General features: G+C 35.1%; 2 protein-coding genes across 2 annotated transcripts; both read right to left on the bottom strand.

The window, feature by feature from the left end:
• Window positions 1-138: 138 nt before the first annotated feature.
• LOC108996551 (C2 and GRAM domain-containing protein At1g03370-like) lies at window positions 139-7269 on the bottom strand. The gene is made up of 9 exons (XM_018972494.2): window positions 6392-7269; window positions 4631-5881; window positions 4090-4272; window positions 3640-3923; window positions 3406-3522; window positions 2965-3227; window positions 1546-1714; window positions 947-1219; window positions 139-832 (listed from the first exon to the last, which is right to left on the bottom strand). The coding sequence occupies exons 1-9, from the start codon at window positions 6738-6740 to the stop codon at window positions 638-640; spliced, it is 3084 nt and encodes a 1027-aa protein (XP_018828039.1). The 5' UTR covers window positions 6741-7269; the 3' UTR covers window positions 139-637.
• Window positions 7270-14053: 6784 nt separating this feature from the next.
• On the bottom strand, window positions 14054-18357 carry LOC108996552 (farnesyl pyrophosphate synthase 1). The gene is made up of 12 exons (XM_018972495.2): window positions 18156-18357; window positions 17370-17394; window positions 17088-17203; window positions 16875-16961; window positions 16659-16775; window positions 16496-16584; window positions 15959-16010; window positions 15503-15598; window positions 15065-15109; window positions 14882-14971; window positions 14718-14789; window positions 14054-14509 (listed from the first exon to the last, which is right to left on the bottom strand). The coding sequence occupies exons 1-12, from the start codon at window positions 18264-18266 to the stop codon at window positions 14381-14383; spliced, it is 1029 nt and encodes a 342-aa protein (XP_018828040.1). The 5' UTR covers window positions 18267-18357; the 3' UTR covers window positions 14054-14380.
• Between the last annotated feature and the right edge of the window lie 1349 nt (window positions 18358-19706).

The following is a 19706-nucleotide window of genomic DNA, read 5'->3' as shown; positions in this document are numbered from 1 at the left end:
GTTAGATAGTTGGGATAACGGATGCTTCTTTCTATCCATTGCCATTTGCCAAAAAGGGGGAAGGGTGGGGTTCAAACTTCAAATCTGACTAGAGCCGTACCAACAGCAAAGCTCTTCAGATTTCCACATGAAACAAACATCAAACATCTATCTAGTATTAATCCACAAGATAATTTCTGCACATTGTTAAAATGGCATCACAGCATGTCAAAGCTTCTACACTACTTCAAAACAACATTTGTATGTACAAGAGGCTTCAAAAAATATTCCTATAACTAGTATGACTACAAATCCCACATGCTACTAATCCCAACCCCTACTTCTTTATTAACAACATTTGGACATCATTTGAAATTCTTCTGCCAATCAGCTTACAAACCGGTTATCTCCAAAGGAGCTTCGGTCAGATATCTACCCTATCAGAGGTCAAATGAAAAATAACCCCAATTAATCCATGTTCTCAAAACTTGCTGCCATCTTCACCCGGTTCCGATAATGAGCATCAATCTCGACGAGAATGGAAGGGATGCAATCAACCCCTGTCCAAATCTTAAAGTTCCATATAAAAGTAAAATTCCATCGGCCCTCTGCAATCAAAACCTATATCTTGAAATACAATATGCAGTTAATCCATACACTATCTTGCTGCAAACTCCTTCTCAACTTCACTGAAGATCACCTTCATGCGATCTTGCAGATTATTCAGGATGTTCTTTGAAATCCTTTTCTGATGTCTAGTGCTTTTCAGCCATGCAATTCCAAAGAACACCCGTACATTACACCCCTCCTTTGTTTTGGAGGGTAAATCCTCAATTTGGTATCTAAGATGAAGCTGAAAGATAAGAAAAGAGACAGGTCAATATCGCCTACCCAAGAATGGAAGGTAAAATTAAGATGAACGGGAGACACTGCAGCAAATTTACATTCAAGCACTCATATGCCATACATTGAAATAGTCACCAAGTGGAACTCCATGGAGTGTCATAACCTCTTCAACAAGCCATCCTTTTTTATCAGAAAGAGGGGACCTTTGCTGAGTACTTGTCACCTCTCCTCTATAACGGGAAATACGTTTATCAAATATGTAATGTATTTGCCTCTCGTAGATATCACCTTTTTCCAATTCCCATGGGGTGTAAGAGTAGTTAAGACAACCAGCCCTCTCCATTACTCTACGGTCCAGAATACCCCCACTGAATACCTCCACAAAGAAACTCGCCTAAAATCACCAACAAACAAACTTGATGGTCAGACATTAAGGGAAGATGTACAGTATTTAAGACTAGATTTTTTAAGAAAAAGAACAAAAAAAAAAAAAGGGATATGCAGGGGTTGGGTTGTGTGCACTCATGCTCCTGCACACATATCTGCTCACACACACAAACACGTAATCTCTAGATGGAAATTGAGGGACCTTCATTTTCTGAGGCGCAGCATGGGCATTAGTGGAAAAGCAAAATAAGAAGAGATTTATTCCTAAGAACCACACATTTGACTGCATCTTTATAAAATATTTACAAACATATAACTAGAGAGAGAGCTTACAGGGACAGATAGAGCAGAAGAATAAACCTCAGACATGCTGACATCATCAAGGCCCAAGAAGGACCCACTCTCTTCAGTTTGGAGGTTTTTGGCTTCAGATTCTTCTTCTACTATTTGCACCTTCTGCTCAGGGCTCAAGGATCTAGCTTTCCATAAAGCCATTATTGTCCTATTGAGTACCATCAAATACTTCAAATCAAAATCAGAGATTGAATCCTTCTAATATTCTTTTTCCTTTTTATCTTCAGACGCTATTCACTTACTAATTAAGCACGCATCAATAAGTTAAGCCTTCTTCAGCATGTCAAGACAATGAAAGGAGATCATCAATACAGTCTAAGCATGACTTGGGCTATGACAGAAAGACGATTCTGAAAAGAGAAAATGGGTGCGGACTGTTTTAAATATACATCTTCTAGTATCTAATTTTAGTGTAGATGTCCAACATTATAAAGTAAGATGTGGTTGCTAAACTAAGCAGATCAAACAATATGCCCATTGAATGCAATGGAATTTATGTCGGCTGAGTATAAGTTGAAGCAAGCTCTAGTAGAGAATTGAAGTACATAAGGACAAGATGGCCATAGAATGAGTCAATTCATGACTAAGGCATTAAACATGAATGGCAAGCAGAAGTGTCAAATTAGTCTGATGTTGAACAGACCATCATGGCCTGACTGAAAAAAAAAAGATCTACATGGATTTAATGAGAGTAATCACAGTTTTTTTTCTTAAAATTAAAAAAAAAAAAATTGCATAATTTTTTTCTTACATTGAAATAACAGTACTTTGTACATGCTCTTCAGCACAAGCTGAAATACCCCACCCAGGAATAAAATCAAAAATAAAATCTATCGAAAAAAGTACCCGTACAAGTAAACTGACAAAGATGGAATGAACTAAAATGTGCTGAAACATACAGGAATATATGAAAAAGAAATCCAAAATAAACTGAAATTATAAAAAAAAAAATTACAAGTACAAGAATGCCCATCTCTGAAGCAATAAAGTTATATTTGCTGCTGGATGATCAAATAAAAAGAAATTTAACAAGACTGCCGCAAAGTTAAAATAAAATAGTGCCATGCCTTTAAGTGAATGAACTTGATAGAAGTTACAGGAAGCACAAAAATGACAACCCTCGAGCATTTTTTATGAACGACAACCATGGGGCATAAAATCATTAAGAATGGTCAAGTCATGCAGGCATGCATCAAGAAGTGCGTGAGTGAAAAACACTTAATAGAAGTCTAGATTAAGGAGCTAGAACACAATACAAAAAAGGCCAAATAGGATAGCAAAATAAATATAATCTAACAAATAAAATGATAGAGCTGAGGAAAAATGTAATTGGAGAACTTCACTTTAGCTTAAAGAAGTGAGCATGTTCCATTATAAGATGCTCTTTTATTTAGTTACCTATGTGCTACATTGAAGGACACAAAGGACTGAAAATGGAACTTCAGCCTGCCTTCTTCATCTTGCGTCTTTGCCCCATGCCTGGCATCCATACCTCTGCCTGGCCGGAGAGTCATGACAACAATTGGACTCCCCATTGATGACAGAGTAGGTGCAACAACTTGGATATCTTCTATATCCTCCCAAAGGAAAAAGAACTTTGTCTTGTGTCCAAATAAATTTGTATGAAACCCAATTATTCTTGCTGATAGAAATAGGCGACCCTGCACAGAAACAACTGCAAGTTGATGAGATATAACTTTGGAAGCCTGCATCAGTTAAACTCAAGAAAGGCAAGATGGCAACATTTAATTTTTCCAGCTACAGCTCAAAGATTAAAATGGTTTAAAAGAAGTGTGTAATCTTAAACTTTTCAGCATGATTCGATCATGGCAACAGCACCTGCAGAGGCATTTTCCGTTTGAGGTGACAGGTAAAGTCATTAATGAGAAACTCCTCTGGTGGAAGCGCAAAGAGTTTTTGAAAGGCTGAATTTGTTTGAGGAGACCGTACATTTATCTACAAAAGTTTCAGTTGAAATTAGTAATAGAAGTAGGCAAGCCAAGTGCAACGCTTAAAAAACACCCAAAATATGCACATAGCAATGTGGATTCCCAAAGCCAAATTGACACGTACCTTCTTCCCCACCTCTTTCTCCATCTTACTTAGGTACTCTTTAACAACATTCACACCTCTAGTATTGTCCAAGAAAATTCTTAAGTGAAGCTTGGACTGGCATGCCTGAGCTAACTTTCCTTGAAGGGGAATCCACACATCAGCTAGAGCTGATATATTAGTTTTCAGAAAGTTTATTTCAGCATTTCCCAGAGATGTAGCTTCGTCAAAAGGTCCATCAAAATCATAAACTTCCACGTCCAGTACAGAAGGAGGCTCATCCATTGCATCAAATTCAAATATTTCTGCAAAAAGCAACAAGGTCACAAGAAGAAAAACAACCAGGTGAAAATTCAGATTCAGAATATATTTAGATAAAGATTATCCAACTACTGTAAGATCCACACTGTAACAGAACATAAGAGCTAACGATATAAACAGAACAATGATGCAGAAGAAAATAATATTCACCATTCCATTGAGGATCAGATTTCTGGAACTTGATTGAGCTGGTTCTAGTTTTCCCATTACAAGTAAACACAACATATGGGTCAGAGGACCCACTTGAATCAACGGCTGCCAAATTATTTCCTTCAATCAAGGCAACAGTTACCAACCAGCCGTCTCCTTGTGCTTTGATTCCATGATCACTGCCTTTAATTTGGATACACAAAGAAAATAAGTCATATTCAAAACAAGAGAGATACAGATTCAAGGCAATAAGGTCTGTAGGCAGTTGAGACATAGAAGAGTCCTCCAAATGCTAAAATGCAAGAAACAGAAAATGCAGAAACAGTGAGAGCAGTAATTGAAAGAGAAAAAAAAATAGAGCGTTCAGCTCTCTGCTTCAAATATTTACTTATGGCATTTTTAGTACCACTGACAATATAGACTGATTATAGACACCTCAGAGACTCAGCTGGAGAGGTGTGATATTCTTTTCTTCATCTTCTTTTTTTTTTTTGCTAGGTTTGTCACTAATAAAAAAGGGCAACTGTCCAGGTGATATTACCTTTTTGCACTCTGGCCCGCATGAAGCGCGAAATCATCCTCAGTAGCCGTTCACCCTGAAGAACCAGGACACCACATACTATGAATTCACCAATCGAATCTGGCAAGTCAAGCCCAACAAACTCGAGCCCTTGAATTGTGCCGGGTGTAGCCAGCCAGATGTGAACAAGCACATACAATCCCATAACAAATGTAGAAAGGACCGTAAAATTAGCAAAGTACCGTACAGCTAACTTCCAATCTGACTGGGGCTCCACCTGTAGTGATGCCAAAGCCTGTTCCTTATTCGACCCAAGTTCCTTAGAGTCGACAGGCTTAACACTCTGAGATAGTAAACCAGCATACTGCTCAAAACTCTCCTTTAAACCTTGACGGGCTCCATTTTCTATCATTCCTTTCATCATGGTGCTTTGTAGAAAATTCATTCGCCACGATATTACCAAATGGGAAGATTGTTCTCCAGATGGCAGCTCAGGCCCCGGTGTAAGGCAGTAGAGCACTTCTACCTTAAAAGTGTTCCCATAAATGACATCAGGAGTGCTCACGCTTGAAAAAACTGCAAAAGAATTCCCATCAGCTTTCAGATACATTTGCTCCTCAGTAGCTTTCACAGCCTTCATTAATTTAGTCGCAGCCTTAATGTAACTAACCACTCTTTTCAATCTATCACCACCATTTTCGAATTTCCAAGGCCCTATTAGCAGTTCTGTAGATCCCTGCAGATCTGCTAATGATTTGAAAAAACTTGAATTAGGTGAAAATAGTAGAGAGTTCAGGTCTGCAGGTGCAATCTGATACAATTGGTCAAGAACCACTCCTCCAGGTAAATTGTTTGGAATTTCAATATCTTGATCCTTTGACTCCATCATCTTCATCAATTCTTCAAATGTATCAGAAGAAGGCTGATCATCGGACTTGTTCTCATAAACCTCAGATCCAGACGTTTCAGATGGCTCCAACATGTCAATGGTTCTACTGGAGGTGGACGAAGAAGCTGCACCTGAATGTTTATTGAACATCTGAGCTATTCGGCCAGCAAAGGTCTTCTGTGCACCAGACTTATCTTCCTTAGAGGATGCAACTTCTTCTAGTCTCACTGAAGAAGGTGAGTCCAGAGGACCACTGAAAGACCTCGAAGGTGAATCAATTGTTTCATCTGCATGCTTTCTCACTTGTGACCCATGATCACCATAACCGTTGTAATCCAAGAATGAATTATTTTGAGAGAAATATATTGTGAGAAGAATTTCTCCTGCAGGAAAATAGCATGACAATTACACTTTCCTCGAATGAGTTAAAGAATACCTAAGAGACTACTTCAACCATGTTAGGATTTGAATCTTAACTCCAGACCATGGAACTAAATTTCATTTTAACAAAAGAATTACCGAAAATTAAGTGGTGCAATCCAATTCTGAACTCAAAACACAGAAGCAGATTATCCTTTTCACAAAAACACTTTGGCCTGGCTATTGTAAATAAGTGATGCAATTAAATTTTTCTCAACCAAAACAGCAAAGTACATAAAGAAAGCTCATAATTCGACAAATACCCAACTGCTGCCTTTAAAACCTAAAAGCATTGCAATTTAAAAGAAAGAGAAAACTTAAGCAGTCAATAGCTACAGAATTAAACAAATATAAAAAACAGCATTACCACAAAGGGCGAATTGCAGACTTGAAACAAGCAGCATAGCAACTTACTTACAAGAAGACATCAAAAACTTAAAGACCGCAATGAACAAAAAGAAATCGAAGATTACCACAGTCCTTGTTCTTTGACTTCTTATTCTTTCGTTGCAGAGAGTACCAAGCAGGACCAAGCGACTGGTCGTCCGAATCAAAGACCCGGGACACCGGCACCTTGAGCTGCCCGACAAAGTCGTCGTTGAAGTACTTGTCCTCGTCCAAAACAGAGACGAGTAGCTCCTCATTCAAGTCGTCGACCCGGAACCCGAATTCCTCGTCCCACTGGGGATCCAAGCTCTTTTTCACCACTTTGGTCCTCGCCTTCTGTTTCCCCAGCTGCAACCTCACGTACGGATCGCTTAACCCGTTCAGATCCGTTGCCGGTAAATTCCGAGCCTCGATAACACGCACCAAAAGCTTCATTCTTTTAATATATGTAAGATCAAAAGGAAATTGTTTAGAATTATTACGGATAAAAGAGAGATTATTTGGGTAAATGTGGGACTTGAGGGTTCTTCATTGACGAACAAAACATTAAAGCAGAGTTCAGGAGAACCGGGAATTTGAATAATCCCCTAAAAATATGAAACTGCAGGAGAAAATGGTAGTATTTTTGCACGTATAATGCTGCGAAAATTGCTGTCTTTAACCATCAAGATTTTTGTCGATTGGAATGTAAACACGAAGAGAATAGAACGACCGAAAATTTCAGAAAGAAAGCACAAAACATTTGAGAAGGAACTTAAATAGGATCGTAAGGAGAGGAAAGAATGGATGAAAATCAGGAAATTGCAGAGCAAGACAAGAAAACAAAACCAAACCCAAAAAGGGAAAAAAAACCAATGAATCAGAGAGACGAATGGATTTATTTAATTCCTGGGAAAAGAAATGGGAAAAGTTGGGGGTTGGACTTGGAAAAGCTTGGCAACTTTTCTCTGTTTTTTCCTCTTCTGCGTTCTGTAATTTCAATCTGTTACTGCGCGTAGGATGTTGGACTTTTTGACTTTGATGGCTTCCTTCATAATACGTCACGTTATGGATCTCTTTTTGGCTTTAGACATATATAAATATATATGGAATTAATTAAAAAAATTCACGTGAATTATTAGTTTATGGGGGTCACGTTTGCTCTTTATTAAATTAATTAGGAAGCAACTTTCACGTTTCCCAAAATCATATTTATTTTCTTAAGATGTTTGTGTAAGATTTATCTTCAAATATAGGTCTATATATAAATAGTTTAATTTTATCTTATTTTATTATTATAATTTTTTAAATTTTTATATAAAATATAATAAATAATTTAATATTTTCAAATTTTAAAATATTAAAAATAATATTTTATTTAATTTTTATCTAAAATTATATCATCTCATCTCACTATTCAAACAGAAAAATAAATTGGGACGAAGTACTTTTGAATTTTTGTTTAAATAATTATGTTTAAATCAAAGAGAAAGTAAAAGATTTACACATGAAAAAAGTTGTAAAGAATATAGTCAGAGGGATATAAAATTTATATGGTTTTAATTTAAATACGGTGAAACTGTAAAAGGTTGAGAGTTTAAACAATGGAGAGTGAATGCAAAACAAATGATTTCTAATTAATTTCTTTCAATAATGCAAGTATTTTGCTGAACCAACCCATTTTATATGATTTTTCTGACCAAATAATTGAGGAGAGAGAATAATTAAATATAATGATTGGTCTATTAGCTATCACATTTAGGCCTGTTCTGGTCCTACTTCGAGTTAGATTTGAAAGTTATGTCTCTAGAACAAGTCAACAACATTTATATGCTTTAGGTGAAAATTTATTTGCATTTTTTTATTTATAAATGAGTAATCGTAATTGTAAATTAGTATATTATTTAATATGATAAATTATAATTTATATAAAAATTTTAAAATTAAATTATTTTCTAAATCAAATCAAGTCAATAATATTTTTATAAAAAATAATCAAAATTAATAAAAAAAAATATAGGTTTTATAAGAGAGATTCCCAAAAGGTAATTTTCAATATATATATTGTCATCTCTTTTTTAAAATGTACAATTTTTTTTTTTAAATAATGAATGTGATGATTGGATAATAAGATTTCTTTCTTCCTTTTATTATTACAAAAATGGGACGCAACTGCAAAGAATACGATCGCTCATTAATTGTCTTATTTATTATTACAGGCAGAGGACGTACTAATTGAACTACTCAATCCTCGTATTTATTGATTATGGCAGGTTTGGATGGGATGAGACATAAAATTTTTATCTTATCTTATTATTATATATTTTTTAAATTTTTATATAAAATATAATAAATAATTTAATTTTTTTAAATCTCAATTCATTTTTTTCAAATCTTAAAATAATAATAATATTAAAACATAATATTTTAAATTCTTAAATAAAATATAAAATTTTCATCTCACCTCTTAAATCTGCCTAGAGCATGGATTATCTGAATCTGCCTCCTCAAATTCACTCACTCCAAATATATCGATAGTGTAATACTATATACAATCGTAAATTGCATAAATATTGTACAGTAACTTTAAAAAAGAGTGAGATCTATTATTAAAAAATTAATTTTTTTATGTAAGTCCCGTATTTATTCAATTTTTTTAAAGTGATTGTACGGCGCTTGTTCACTCACGACTGCAACTATCATTTCTCATATTGAAATGCCTCATCCCTCCTGCTACAACAAATCCTAATGGCCCGTTTAAATAGTGATAGTGTTTCATCTTATTTTATTATTATAATTTTTTTAAATTTTCATACAAAATATAATAAATAACTCAACTTTTTCAAATCTCAAAATAATAATACTATTAAAAAATAATATTCTAACGATATTTTATTTATCTTTCATATAAAACTATATCATCTCATCTTATTATCCAAACTGCACCTTATTGTTGAGAAGTGGGCTGGTCATCAGAACTTTGAGTTGGCAGGGTATAAATAACAATGTTTGTAAACATATCATTCCAAAGAGAATTTCCAAAGGCTTTATCAAGTATTTCTTTCGTGAAAGCTTTATCATGCCTATTATTGCACCATGTAAACTTGTTACCCACGAATCCCAAATCACTCATACCACACTCCTCTACTGCTAGTCTGAATTCCTCCATTTGTTTGTAGGATCTCACTGCTCCCCCATACTTCTAACTATTAAGAAAAACCTCATTGAAGTCCCACACACACATCCATCCCACCTCTCTCTCATATTTGATTGCTTTGAGAAATAACCAACTTTCAAGCCTTTTTGCTCCCAAAGGATTTCCATAAAACCTTGTCAATATGCCGTCATTTTCCTTACATGCATTGTGAACTCTTAATGAGATGTGGTTTTGGTTGTAGGACTCCAGTTTAGCATCAACATCATCATTTCACATAAAAGCAAGACCCCCACTAAGTCCTCTACTGTCCACTACAAAACTATTCTCATAATTCAGCCACTTCTTAATTTGTTCAACTTTGTTCCTCCTGCATTTAGTTTCAATGAAAAAAGTAAAACTTGGGAGCTTATTTTTCACCATAAGGTGGAGATCTCTAATTGTCCGAGGGTTTCCAAACTCCCGACAGTTCCAACTTATGCAATTCGTGGCTATTGGTGAGGCTGTATGACAACCTCCATCAACTCCTCACAATTTGAACCTCTGTCAGCCACAATCTCAACCTTGTATTTTTTAAGAACATTATCAACAGAATATTCTTCTAATGTAACATTATATTCTCTTTTTCTAACACCATCGTAATCCAAGTTCTTACCTATATCATTAGTAAAATCAACAAAGAAGTTGTCGCTTGCTCTCTCATTTTCCAGCTTGCTTGTTTTTTGGACTTTTCCAACAATTGAATTGATAAGACAAAAAAGTATCTAAAGAACTTAATTGGGACAAGAGGGATGATTATGTGTGATAGTTAACAGCTATGCTCTCCCTTTTTTTTTTTTTTTTTTGGTCAGAATCTTTCATATCTTCCGTCAGACCTTCATTCTTCGTAACAATATCGCATTGATTGGGCTTGCCATCCACAACAGCATTATCTGCATGATCGGAGGAGTGAAAAATTGGGGTAACTGTTGCCTTGTAATTTTCCTACACCTTATGGTTTGAAATTTCCATGGGATCCGCTTCCTTCCTTATATGATTCTTACTTTCCTTAATAATAGTGTTTTCCTTCATTGCTTCCTTAATGTGCGCCTGTATTCCTGACTTGCCCTTTTTGTCTTCATCACTATCCCTCTCGCTTGAGTTTCATGGTTGTTTCTCCTCCTGTGGTGGTTAAGCCGTGTCCCCACCATACTTCTTTTCACTATTGCCGCTAGTTTTTATTGGGAGAGCACTTAACCAGGGTCTATACTAGGGTTGGACAGTATTTGAGTTCTTGTTAGTTTTCATGTTGGGACATAACTTCTTAGGATGCTTAATCATACCACATTGAAGATAAAAATTTGAAAGTCTTTCATACTTAACACACTTGCTTCTCTTCAACGGTAAGAAATTAATCTCTAACCAGTGCTTTTGTAATGTCGGTCTCTATTCTCAACCTTAGATACTTACCTCATCCAAAACCTCTACTATTTGCATCAACCTCTAGCACTCATTCCAATACTTTCACCAAGTTGAGATCCTACTTTTTGTGTCATGCATACCAAAGACATGCTATGAACTTGGATCCATAAAACTTCCTTCTTAAAAGGGAGATTATTTGGTGGTATATGACCCTTAAACTCTTGGAGACAAACTAGTCATCAGTCAAAAGACCATGGCCTCCCTGTGATCACCCTCTGCCTGTCTGTTTCAAATTGAAATTCCACCAAATATTTGTTCTCACCAACTTCTTTCTACTGTATCCATCGTTCAGTCTTCCAAATCCTTAACATAGACGTTTTGAAAGTCTATCTATTCCCAATCTTGTCTGCTATTATTAAAGCAAAAAGACAATACCTCCATTTTCTTTCAGCCTTGTCCAGAACTAATGGAGGAAGTACAACCTCCTTCCTTTCCTAGTCAGTGACGCTGTGTCCTTTCCATAGGCTACTCAACTCATCCTCCATGTAAACTCTACAGACTTGAATCGTCCAAGAGACACTCACCTGTCACAAGCAGAGAAAAAAATACCACACCATTCAGAGAAGGAGATGACTCCCTCCAAATTTTGACTTAAGCCTATGAAAAATATTGCATCAACCTCTCTATAAAGTAGGAAAAAAGTTTAGACTATCTACGTGGCAAAAAAAAAAAGACTGCTACAGATACAAAAAAATTACACAAAAGCAAACTCACAAACTGACGTGACTTTATGAGATCTGTTAGATCTATTTTACAATAAAAGTAACTTTACAATCTGACGTACCACATCAAGCCACGTTAATTTATAGATTTATTTTTATGTAATCTTTGTATAGCTAAAGTATTTTCCTAAAAAAACTTGGTTGATTTTATCCAACCTTCAGCCTCCTCTCTCTCCATCATTCTTTATTAATTGTTTTTCCTTGTTTCTAAGTGAAAAAGGGTGTTTTCTTCTTCTCATTTCTCACCTCCTAGGTTTGATTGTTTGGTTTTTGAGTTAGAAACGTCTATGGGTAGTGGTTTAATGGTCAAATACTTATTTTTAGACGCTATATTTGATTGAAGAAGAAACTATATATGTTCCTCATTCAATTATTAGAAAGAAAATTGGTATTGAATTGCTCATTCTAAAGCAGTAGCTAGGGGTGTAATCAGTTTGGTTTTAGATATATTTTAGAACCAAACCGGTATATATCGGTTTTAAGATTTGAAGAACCGGTACCGCACTAGTTACACTCCTAAACCAGTACTTTCGATTTTACCGATTCTGGTCCGGTTTTTCTAATATATTATATAGTATATATAATATAGTATTATAGTACATAATAATATAGTGATAATATATTGTAGTATGTTATAATTGTACTATAGGCTATATAGTGATATATTATAATATATAATATAGTGATATATTATAATATATAATATAGTGATATATTATAATATATAATATAGTGATATATTATAGTATATTATAATATATAGTGATAATATATAGTTATTTATATATGATTTTAAAATTTAAAATTATATTAATTAGTAATTTATCATATAATACAAAATTATTTTATATATAATATATATAAAAAATCATATAAAAATATTGTATACAATATAAAAAATTAATATATATATATATATATGAACCAGTCCGGTCCGGTGTTTGAAAAAAAAATTGAAATCGAACCGATTTTAAAAAAAATTACACCAAACCAAATCCAGTACCAGACCCAACCCATTGGTTCGGTCCAGTTTACTGGTTTTTTTTTTTCACCTCTAGCGGTAGCCAAATTATGAGATATTTCTAATGACTACAATTTGATATATGGATAAGCATTTTGCCACCAAGGATATCCACCAATAAATCTACCGAATTTTTTTTTTTAATTAATGGTTAATGAAATGTTTTTTAATGAGTTTGTAATTTTCTTTTAAATATTTAAGAGGTTAAAAAAATGTTTGAAAAAAAATTACACGTTATGGGGCCATTTATTAGTGGCCGATACAAAATGGAAGGTGAAGAATGACCAAAGTTTTTTATTTGGAAATGGATTTAAACCGTTATGACCAATTTTATAAAAAAAAGTACACTTTGTTCCTCAAACTACTAAGAATTTCACAGCCCCAGACGTTTGGTATTGAGGTGAACTCTTAACCGAAGTGGGAGCACAGGAAGAGAGTTCAGAAAAATTAACTTGTTTTTAGGATTAAGCTGAAAATGGATTATTTTGAACTTTTATTTAAAATAAAGATTTTAAAAAATTGATGGATAATACCTCCTCAGTTTAGTACGGAGAATTTTTCTTTTGATTCAATACACCTTGCGCCGGCCTCATTTGTTTTTAATAAATATCTCATCTCATTTCATCTTAATATTATAATTTTTTTAAATTTTTATATAAAATAAAATAAACAATTGAACTTTTTTAAATTTTAAAATAAAAATAATATTAAAAAATATATTCTAATAATTTTTTATTTAATTTTTTAATTTTAATCTCAACTCATCTCATCTATAAAAATAAATGAGTACAAAATTTCAGTTCCTTGGAGCCGGGGGTTCCATTATTTCTGTAACAGAGCCACGATTCTATGAACGCCAGTCAGTGGTAACTTAGAGAGAGAGTGACAGAGATGGATCATGGGATGGTCCAGCGGTGTGGCCGAGGAAGTTCCTGTTTCATGCAGATGGACCCAATTTTGAGACTGGCATCTTTATTTCTCTCTCTTATGAAGTCACCCGTGTCATTGTCTCTCTCTTATCAAAGTCACTCCTGTTATTGTCCCAGCAACCGTAAGGAATTCTGATTGACATGCATGACGTATCCATTATCCATCGCCTGGAGGTGGGGAGCACGAGATTCCCCTGAAAGCTCGCAACAACGTGTTGAGAAGATGCCTTGAAAGTGATCATGGAGATTCTCAAAGGGTTTTCTGGGCACTCGAGTGGGCCATCTCTCTCTCTCTCTCTCTCTCTGTGTCTTGAGTTTCTATTTTTGAGCAATACATATGCCTGGTAATATTAACTCGGATGGTCATCATGTAGAGGTTAGTGGACTAAACTTGCTGCTTTCCCTTCTCAAGTGGAGCACTGAACTGGTTGGTATTTCCTTAACAATGACAAGCCAATAATTTGAACTGCTGATTCTAAAGCTGGAGCTAGCAAGAACTCTTGGCATGCATATCAATCACCTGGAGGACATTTTACATCGTTTACAATCATCAGAAATTATTCACACATTTCCAGTCTTATATATGTATAGCATTATGATGTACTCACAGATGGCCAACACATATTGGAAGTGAAAAATCACCAGTGTTTATTGGGATTGGAAACCAAACTAACAAAACCAGCAGCTAAAAATGTTTACAAGAACACGATACAACAAAATTATTCCTCTTCCCATGGAAACATAGAAATACATATCAAGATCAAAAGTGGGAAAACTCTTCATCTTCCAACCTTTTCCTGACTGACTCTCTATTTTTGCCTCTTATATATTTTGCCCAAGAATGACTTCAACACTGATTGCACTGCTTTGCTCGGATGAGCTTCAATAGATGCTGTTAACTTCTGATAGCTCTTACTCTCATACTCAGCAAATACGCCCTATGAAATTGGGATCAAAGAAGACATAGATCACAGACTAAAAAATTCAATGGCTGAATACCATAGAATAAATTCGATAACTTTGACTTCCTTGTAGAAGAAAAGCAAACAAAAACACGTTTGTTTTCCTTCAAACTAATATAAGTTGTGGAATTTTATCCTGTACTTGGATATTCAAAGAGTTAACTTTATATGATCAAGTTCAAACCTGAAGATCAAGCTCTTTGTAGAGGGCCTTCACTTTTGTGACATTGGCTGGGTCAGGTTTCCCATAGTTCTCCTGAAAACAAGCATTAAAAATGAGCAAATTAACCCCAATATTGTAAAGGAACCCAAGTCGATAGGCATAAAGAAAGAAAGTTCTACTCTTACATGTAAAACTTTCTTTTGTTCCTCGTTGCTTAGCTCCAATGCTTTTACCACCAACCAGGAGCACTTAAAATCTTCAATGTCTGTTCCTATCTGGTGTCAAGTGAAAACTCGAAATAAATTAAATGGACCAGAAAGTGAGTTTTTCAAAAACTTTATGGATAAAGCCATCATTCTGGTTCTCACCTTGCCAATTGTTTCAGGATCACCAAAGCAATCCAAATAATCATCCTATAAAAAGGAAAGACAAGACAGATTATTGAAATGAATAAGTGATATACACCCAAGGATATAAATAAATGTTACCCACCACTGATTTTTTAATTTTTGAAGTAACTGAATGAGCCCTGATGGATTGATTTAAAATAACATAACAAAAATAAACAAGTAAATGAACGAAAAAAATCATTGAGCTAATAGGGCTTTTCTTATTCATAACTAATGGAGTTCGGAATATTTATAAAACCTCACCCAAAGCAATTATCTGAAATTATTTAGGCTTACTCTGTCCTCAAACCCCAAAAGGTCAGATAAGGTAAATCAAACGGTTTATTATATCAGTTTCTAACATATGCTGTAGAGGGAAACAGAATTTTAATTTTTATCAACTCAGAAACATTTTACCTGTACTTGAAAGTAGACCCCCATCTCAACAAGAATATTCTTCACATCAATATGTTTGTCCAGATTCTCACCCGACATAACCAATGCACATGCAACCTGAGTTGAATCAGAGAATTTGAACAGAAAAAAGTTGACCAAATGAGAATCTTTGAGTGCCAGAAGACCAAATTAACTGGTATGAACATGGTCAGAAGAAATCTCAAATAATGTGAATATTGCTTTAAGCAAAGGTCAGAGATGTCAATACGTAGAGGAACAGGGACCTAATATGTTATCTGGAACACCAGACACCAAGTTTATGGGGCTAAAATAGGGCAATGCCAAAAAGGCACAAAGATGCAAGCTAATATGATGTCTGTCAAGAATACACTACCAAAAAAAAAAAAGATTTCTAAAGATCCAGGTTGAATGCATGCTAAAATTGGAAATTTAACAGTCATAGATGTTTATACCCACCGAAAGGTAAAATGAGTAATAGGCAGTCTTGTACTGAACAATACGGCGGTGACTGCATCAGATGTCAACCAGTTAGCAAGAAGATTACATAAAGAAAAGAGATGAAAACAGCAACGCAAACAGAGTTTAGTGCTGCTTAAATGAATATAAAAATCAGAAAGAGATCTATGTAACTTATTTATTAAGGAGTCCAGAATTCAGGCTGTGTACACTTCCAACTTCCTGTGGTAAGGGAGATGCAGGCATGATTATATTGTCTAAAGCAAGACAGATGGATCTGTCACTATACTGACAAGCATCAGTTCCTAAAATGAATTTCTCAATATCATGCTACATATAACGACCTTCGTCACAGATTCATTTACTATTTTCTTGTGGAAATCTAAACCTGGATTAGTGACTCTCTTGATGATACAGATATCAGTGAGCATTTGCCTGGGTAGTTTAAGAGTTTCATATGGGTTGGGTACTTATCTTGAACACAAAGATGCAAAGACGTTATTCTCATAGCATAGATCATTAATAGGTTTCACTCACAGTGACAATGAGTATTTGGACAGATCTTTTTCTCCTTCAAGAGTAGTAATCAAATCTATCATCTGTCCTGAAGCGGTTTGAAACTCCACCTACAACATAACTAAATTTTTAGCATAAAATCTGAGTGAGAACCAGTAAAGCAAAATATGTAGGAGTCAATTACCTCATTAAACAAATCAAGCAAATCTACATAGTAAGGCTTATTCCTGAAGTGGTTCCTAAGAATCCTAGGGATATGGTTTCGAAGTAGAATCCCATCATTTGCAGCAATCAAACCAACCTAGAAAATAATGATCACCCTAGTTAATCTCTGCACCAAAGATGGCAACCATAAAAAATAACTGAAGTAAACCAGAACATGTTCGGTGTTGTTATAAACCTTTGGCTGTCTGAACCAGCAAGGTTGACCACGCCTTGTGTGAGAGTTATCCATGATGTCATCAAGAACAAGAAAATATGCCTGAAGCTGCAAATTTTGTTACAAAAAATTATTAGTCGGTACGTAAATTAACAACAGAATGAAGATTTTAGTGAAAAAAAAATTATATCCACATAAATAATCTTTGAATTGGAGAGGATTTTATTTTCATACCCATTCAATACACCAACCAAGAGCACTAGCAAGGAAAATTTCATCTTCAGTTAACTCCTTTCCTTCTTTCAACAATTTGTAGCTGTCGATAACGGACAAGCCCCTGTTCAACTTCCCTGCGAGATGAAGTACAATCCATAGCTGTCTTCAAAATATTTTCTTTAATAGGTGCTTCCTTATTTCAAATACAACCCCCCCCCCCCCCCCCCCACAAAAAAAAAAAAAAACCCCATTTCATTTCATTTCATAGAGAATTTTTCAAAAAAACTACTCAATTCTTACCTCCAGGCACATTGTAATCCAGCATCTGAAACGGTGAGAATTAACAAAGTCAGGAAACCAACAATAAGCCCAAAACAGAATTAACAAACCAGCAATCATACTCTGAGAGGGAGAGAGAGAGAGAGAGTCTGATCGTAGATTTATGCACTTATATCTAAGTATAAATCAGAGGCACAGATAAAAGTTTTTACGAAGCCCACAACAGTTTGTAAAAGTGGTTATTAAGATTTGTAAAAGAACAAAGGTAACTCTTTAAATGCTGAGCAGAAATCAATATCTTTTAGCTTTTCACTTTCGTTTATAGGAATTAACTCTTTAAATGTTCGATTTTTATAAGAATTTTCTGGGATGGCATATACTTCATATCTTTTAGCTTTTCACTTTCGTTTCTGGGGTGAGCTGAATTAAAATTAGCTTTGCTACAACTAAACGCAACCTACGCATTTTGAAGTTAAATCTACGATCTTTAACTCTGAGTCAACCGATCTACAATTTTTTTTTTTAAAAGTCTAATTTGTGTTCCTCATATTAGTTATCGGAACCAGAACCATTGTCATTCGAGCTCTTCTTTGTTTCTTGTTTTCAAGCATGAGTGTGAATACCGAATACCATTACAAGGAAAGTTCACACGAACCATTAAAACAATGAAATATCAAAAAGATATTTCAAACACTATCCAATCCGAACCAAAAACAGATATTTTAGACAAATAAGAAAAATCTGGATGAGGAGAAAGCAAAATGATGACAATTAAGTAGGAAGATGAGATGGAAAAAGGCGACGTACCCGCTCGACCCATTGCCGAGATTCATCGGTCCACTCGAAAGCAGGGTCTTCAAGGAGCTCCGATTTCAAGGCGGAGTATACTTTCAGAAAGGTTGACTTCAGATCCGCCATTGACAGCCCACGCAGAGCTTTCCGAGAGAGAGAGAGAGATTTAAGAATAACAGAAACAGCAACCGCGAGTGCTTGTGAGTGCGATAAGATTGAACTCAAAGGACAACCATAAATGGGGCGATATTTTGTATAAATTTCGTACTTTGCCATTATTTATTGAGAATATTACATCTTGAGAATATTCTGTGTACAGCCTTTTTACCTAATTTATTGATGGTGCACCGAAAGCTGCACACATGTAATTAAATAAGCTTCACTTTTTCATGGCTTTCTTTTACCAACCTGCGTATGTTTAGCACATTCCCATGTTTTTTAGATGCCCATTTATTGAGAGTTCTATCTTTTAATTAACATATGGACAAGTTGATAGATGCCCTGTGGTTTTAATTTTGCTAAAATCTTCCTAACTCCGCATTATGTTCGCTTTCCGTAAAAATAATGCTTTAGCCATAAAATTTTTTTTATTAAAGTAAACTCATAAATTAATGTAGTGGTACGTTAGATTGTAAAGTCACTTCTAACGTATTACATCAAGCCATGTCAGATTGTAAGTTTATTTTATTGAAATCTTTTTATGGTTGTAACATTTTTCTTTACACAACATCCCTATCCAATGTCCAAAGGATCAAAAAGCTCCATAACAAAAAGAAGCCTTATATCATGGTCTAATTGATCACTCTTACATGCGTCGACATGACATGATCAATATTGCTTTAGATTCCACAAGACGAGGATGAGAGATGTTAAAAATTCATTGAACTCAAAGCAAAATGAGGATTCAATGTGAAATGATCTTGAAAATGAATAAGGACCTCGACATTCTAATAAAAAAACATTAGCTATAAGGAGATATAAAGGGTAGAACATTCAATGCGATAAGTAGCTCATTTAAAGTTATAGAACCCACAACCCATTTCCACCGTAAACGACCATCACCCAGGCTCAAAGCCTCACCATAGCCACTCCTTTTTCTCACTGTAAGATCTTCCCCTCAATGCAGCCGTGCAACACCCACTGGCCAAGCTCGTAGCGCAACACGGGTTGATTCTCCCCGACGCCGCTGCCCTGCCACCCGAACTCACAAACAACAACTCTGTGCAACAGCGCACCACCTTCCATCTGTTCTCGCCACCCCATCGTCGCCCAGCCGTTGAAGGAGGAACACACGGCATACTCTGTTTTTGCTCCTGAAAACAGAGCATCAACTGCTCAGTGTTATGGGACTTTTAATGTCCTTAATAAGGTTTAAATAGAAGACACTCAAATTGAACACGAAAGAATCATGTTAAGTTACAAACATTCCAAGTCTCAACTAAAAGTTTGAGAGAACAAGAGGACATATCTAATACAATTAGCAAAAGTGTCGACCGACTTACCTCAAGGTCGGGTGTTGACAAGAATGAGAATTCTTAATAGTACCCATTCGACACCTCAAATTGA

This window comes from Juglans regia, chromosome 3 (assembly GCF_001411555.2).
Source record: "Juglans regia cultivar Chandler chromosome 3, Walnut 2.0, whole genome shotgun sequence".
Taxonomy (NCBI): domain Eukaryota; kingdom Viridiplantae; phylum Streptophyta; class Magnoliopsida; order Fagales; family Juglandaceae; genus Juglans; species Juglans regia.
This window is presented reverse-complemented; position numbering and strand designations above follow the sequence as displayed.

Bases quoted from the DNA above. Each gene is read 5' to 3' on its own strand.
- LOC108996551 (XM_018972494.2), bottom strand. From the start codon at position 6,740: ATGAAGCTTTTGGTGCGTGTTATCGAGGCTCGGAATTTACCGGCAACG. The intron at 5,882-6,391 runs GTAATCTTCGAT...ATTTTCCTGCAG, and splicing joins GTCAAAGAACAAGGACTGTG to GAGAAATTCTTCTCACAATA. The intron at 3,523-3,639 runs GTACGTGTCAAT...AAACTTTTGTAG, and splicing joins AGAAAGAGGTGGGGAAGAAG to ATAAATGTACGGTCTCCTCA.
- LOC108996552 (XM_018972495.2), bottom strand. From the start codon at position 18,266: ATGGCGGATCTGAAGTCAACCTTTCTGAAAGTATACTCCGCCTTGAAA. The intron at 16,776-16,874 runs GTTTATAACAAC...ATTATTTTCTAG, and splicing joins GCTGGTTCAGACAGCCAAAG to GTTGGTTTGATTGCTGCAAA. The intron at 14,972-15,064 runs GTGAGAACCAGA...ACTTGACACCAG, and splicing joins ATCCTGAAACAATTGGCAAG to ATAGGAACAGACATTGAAGA.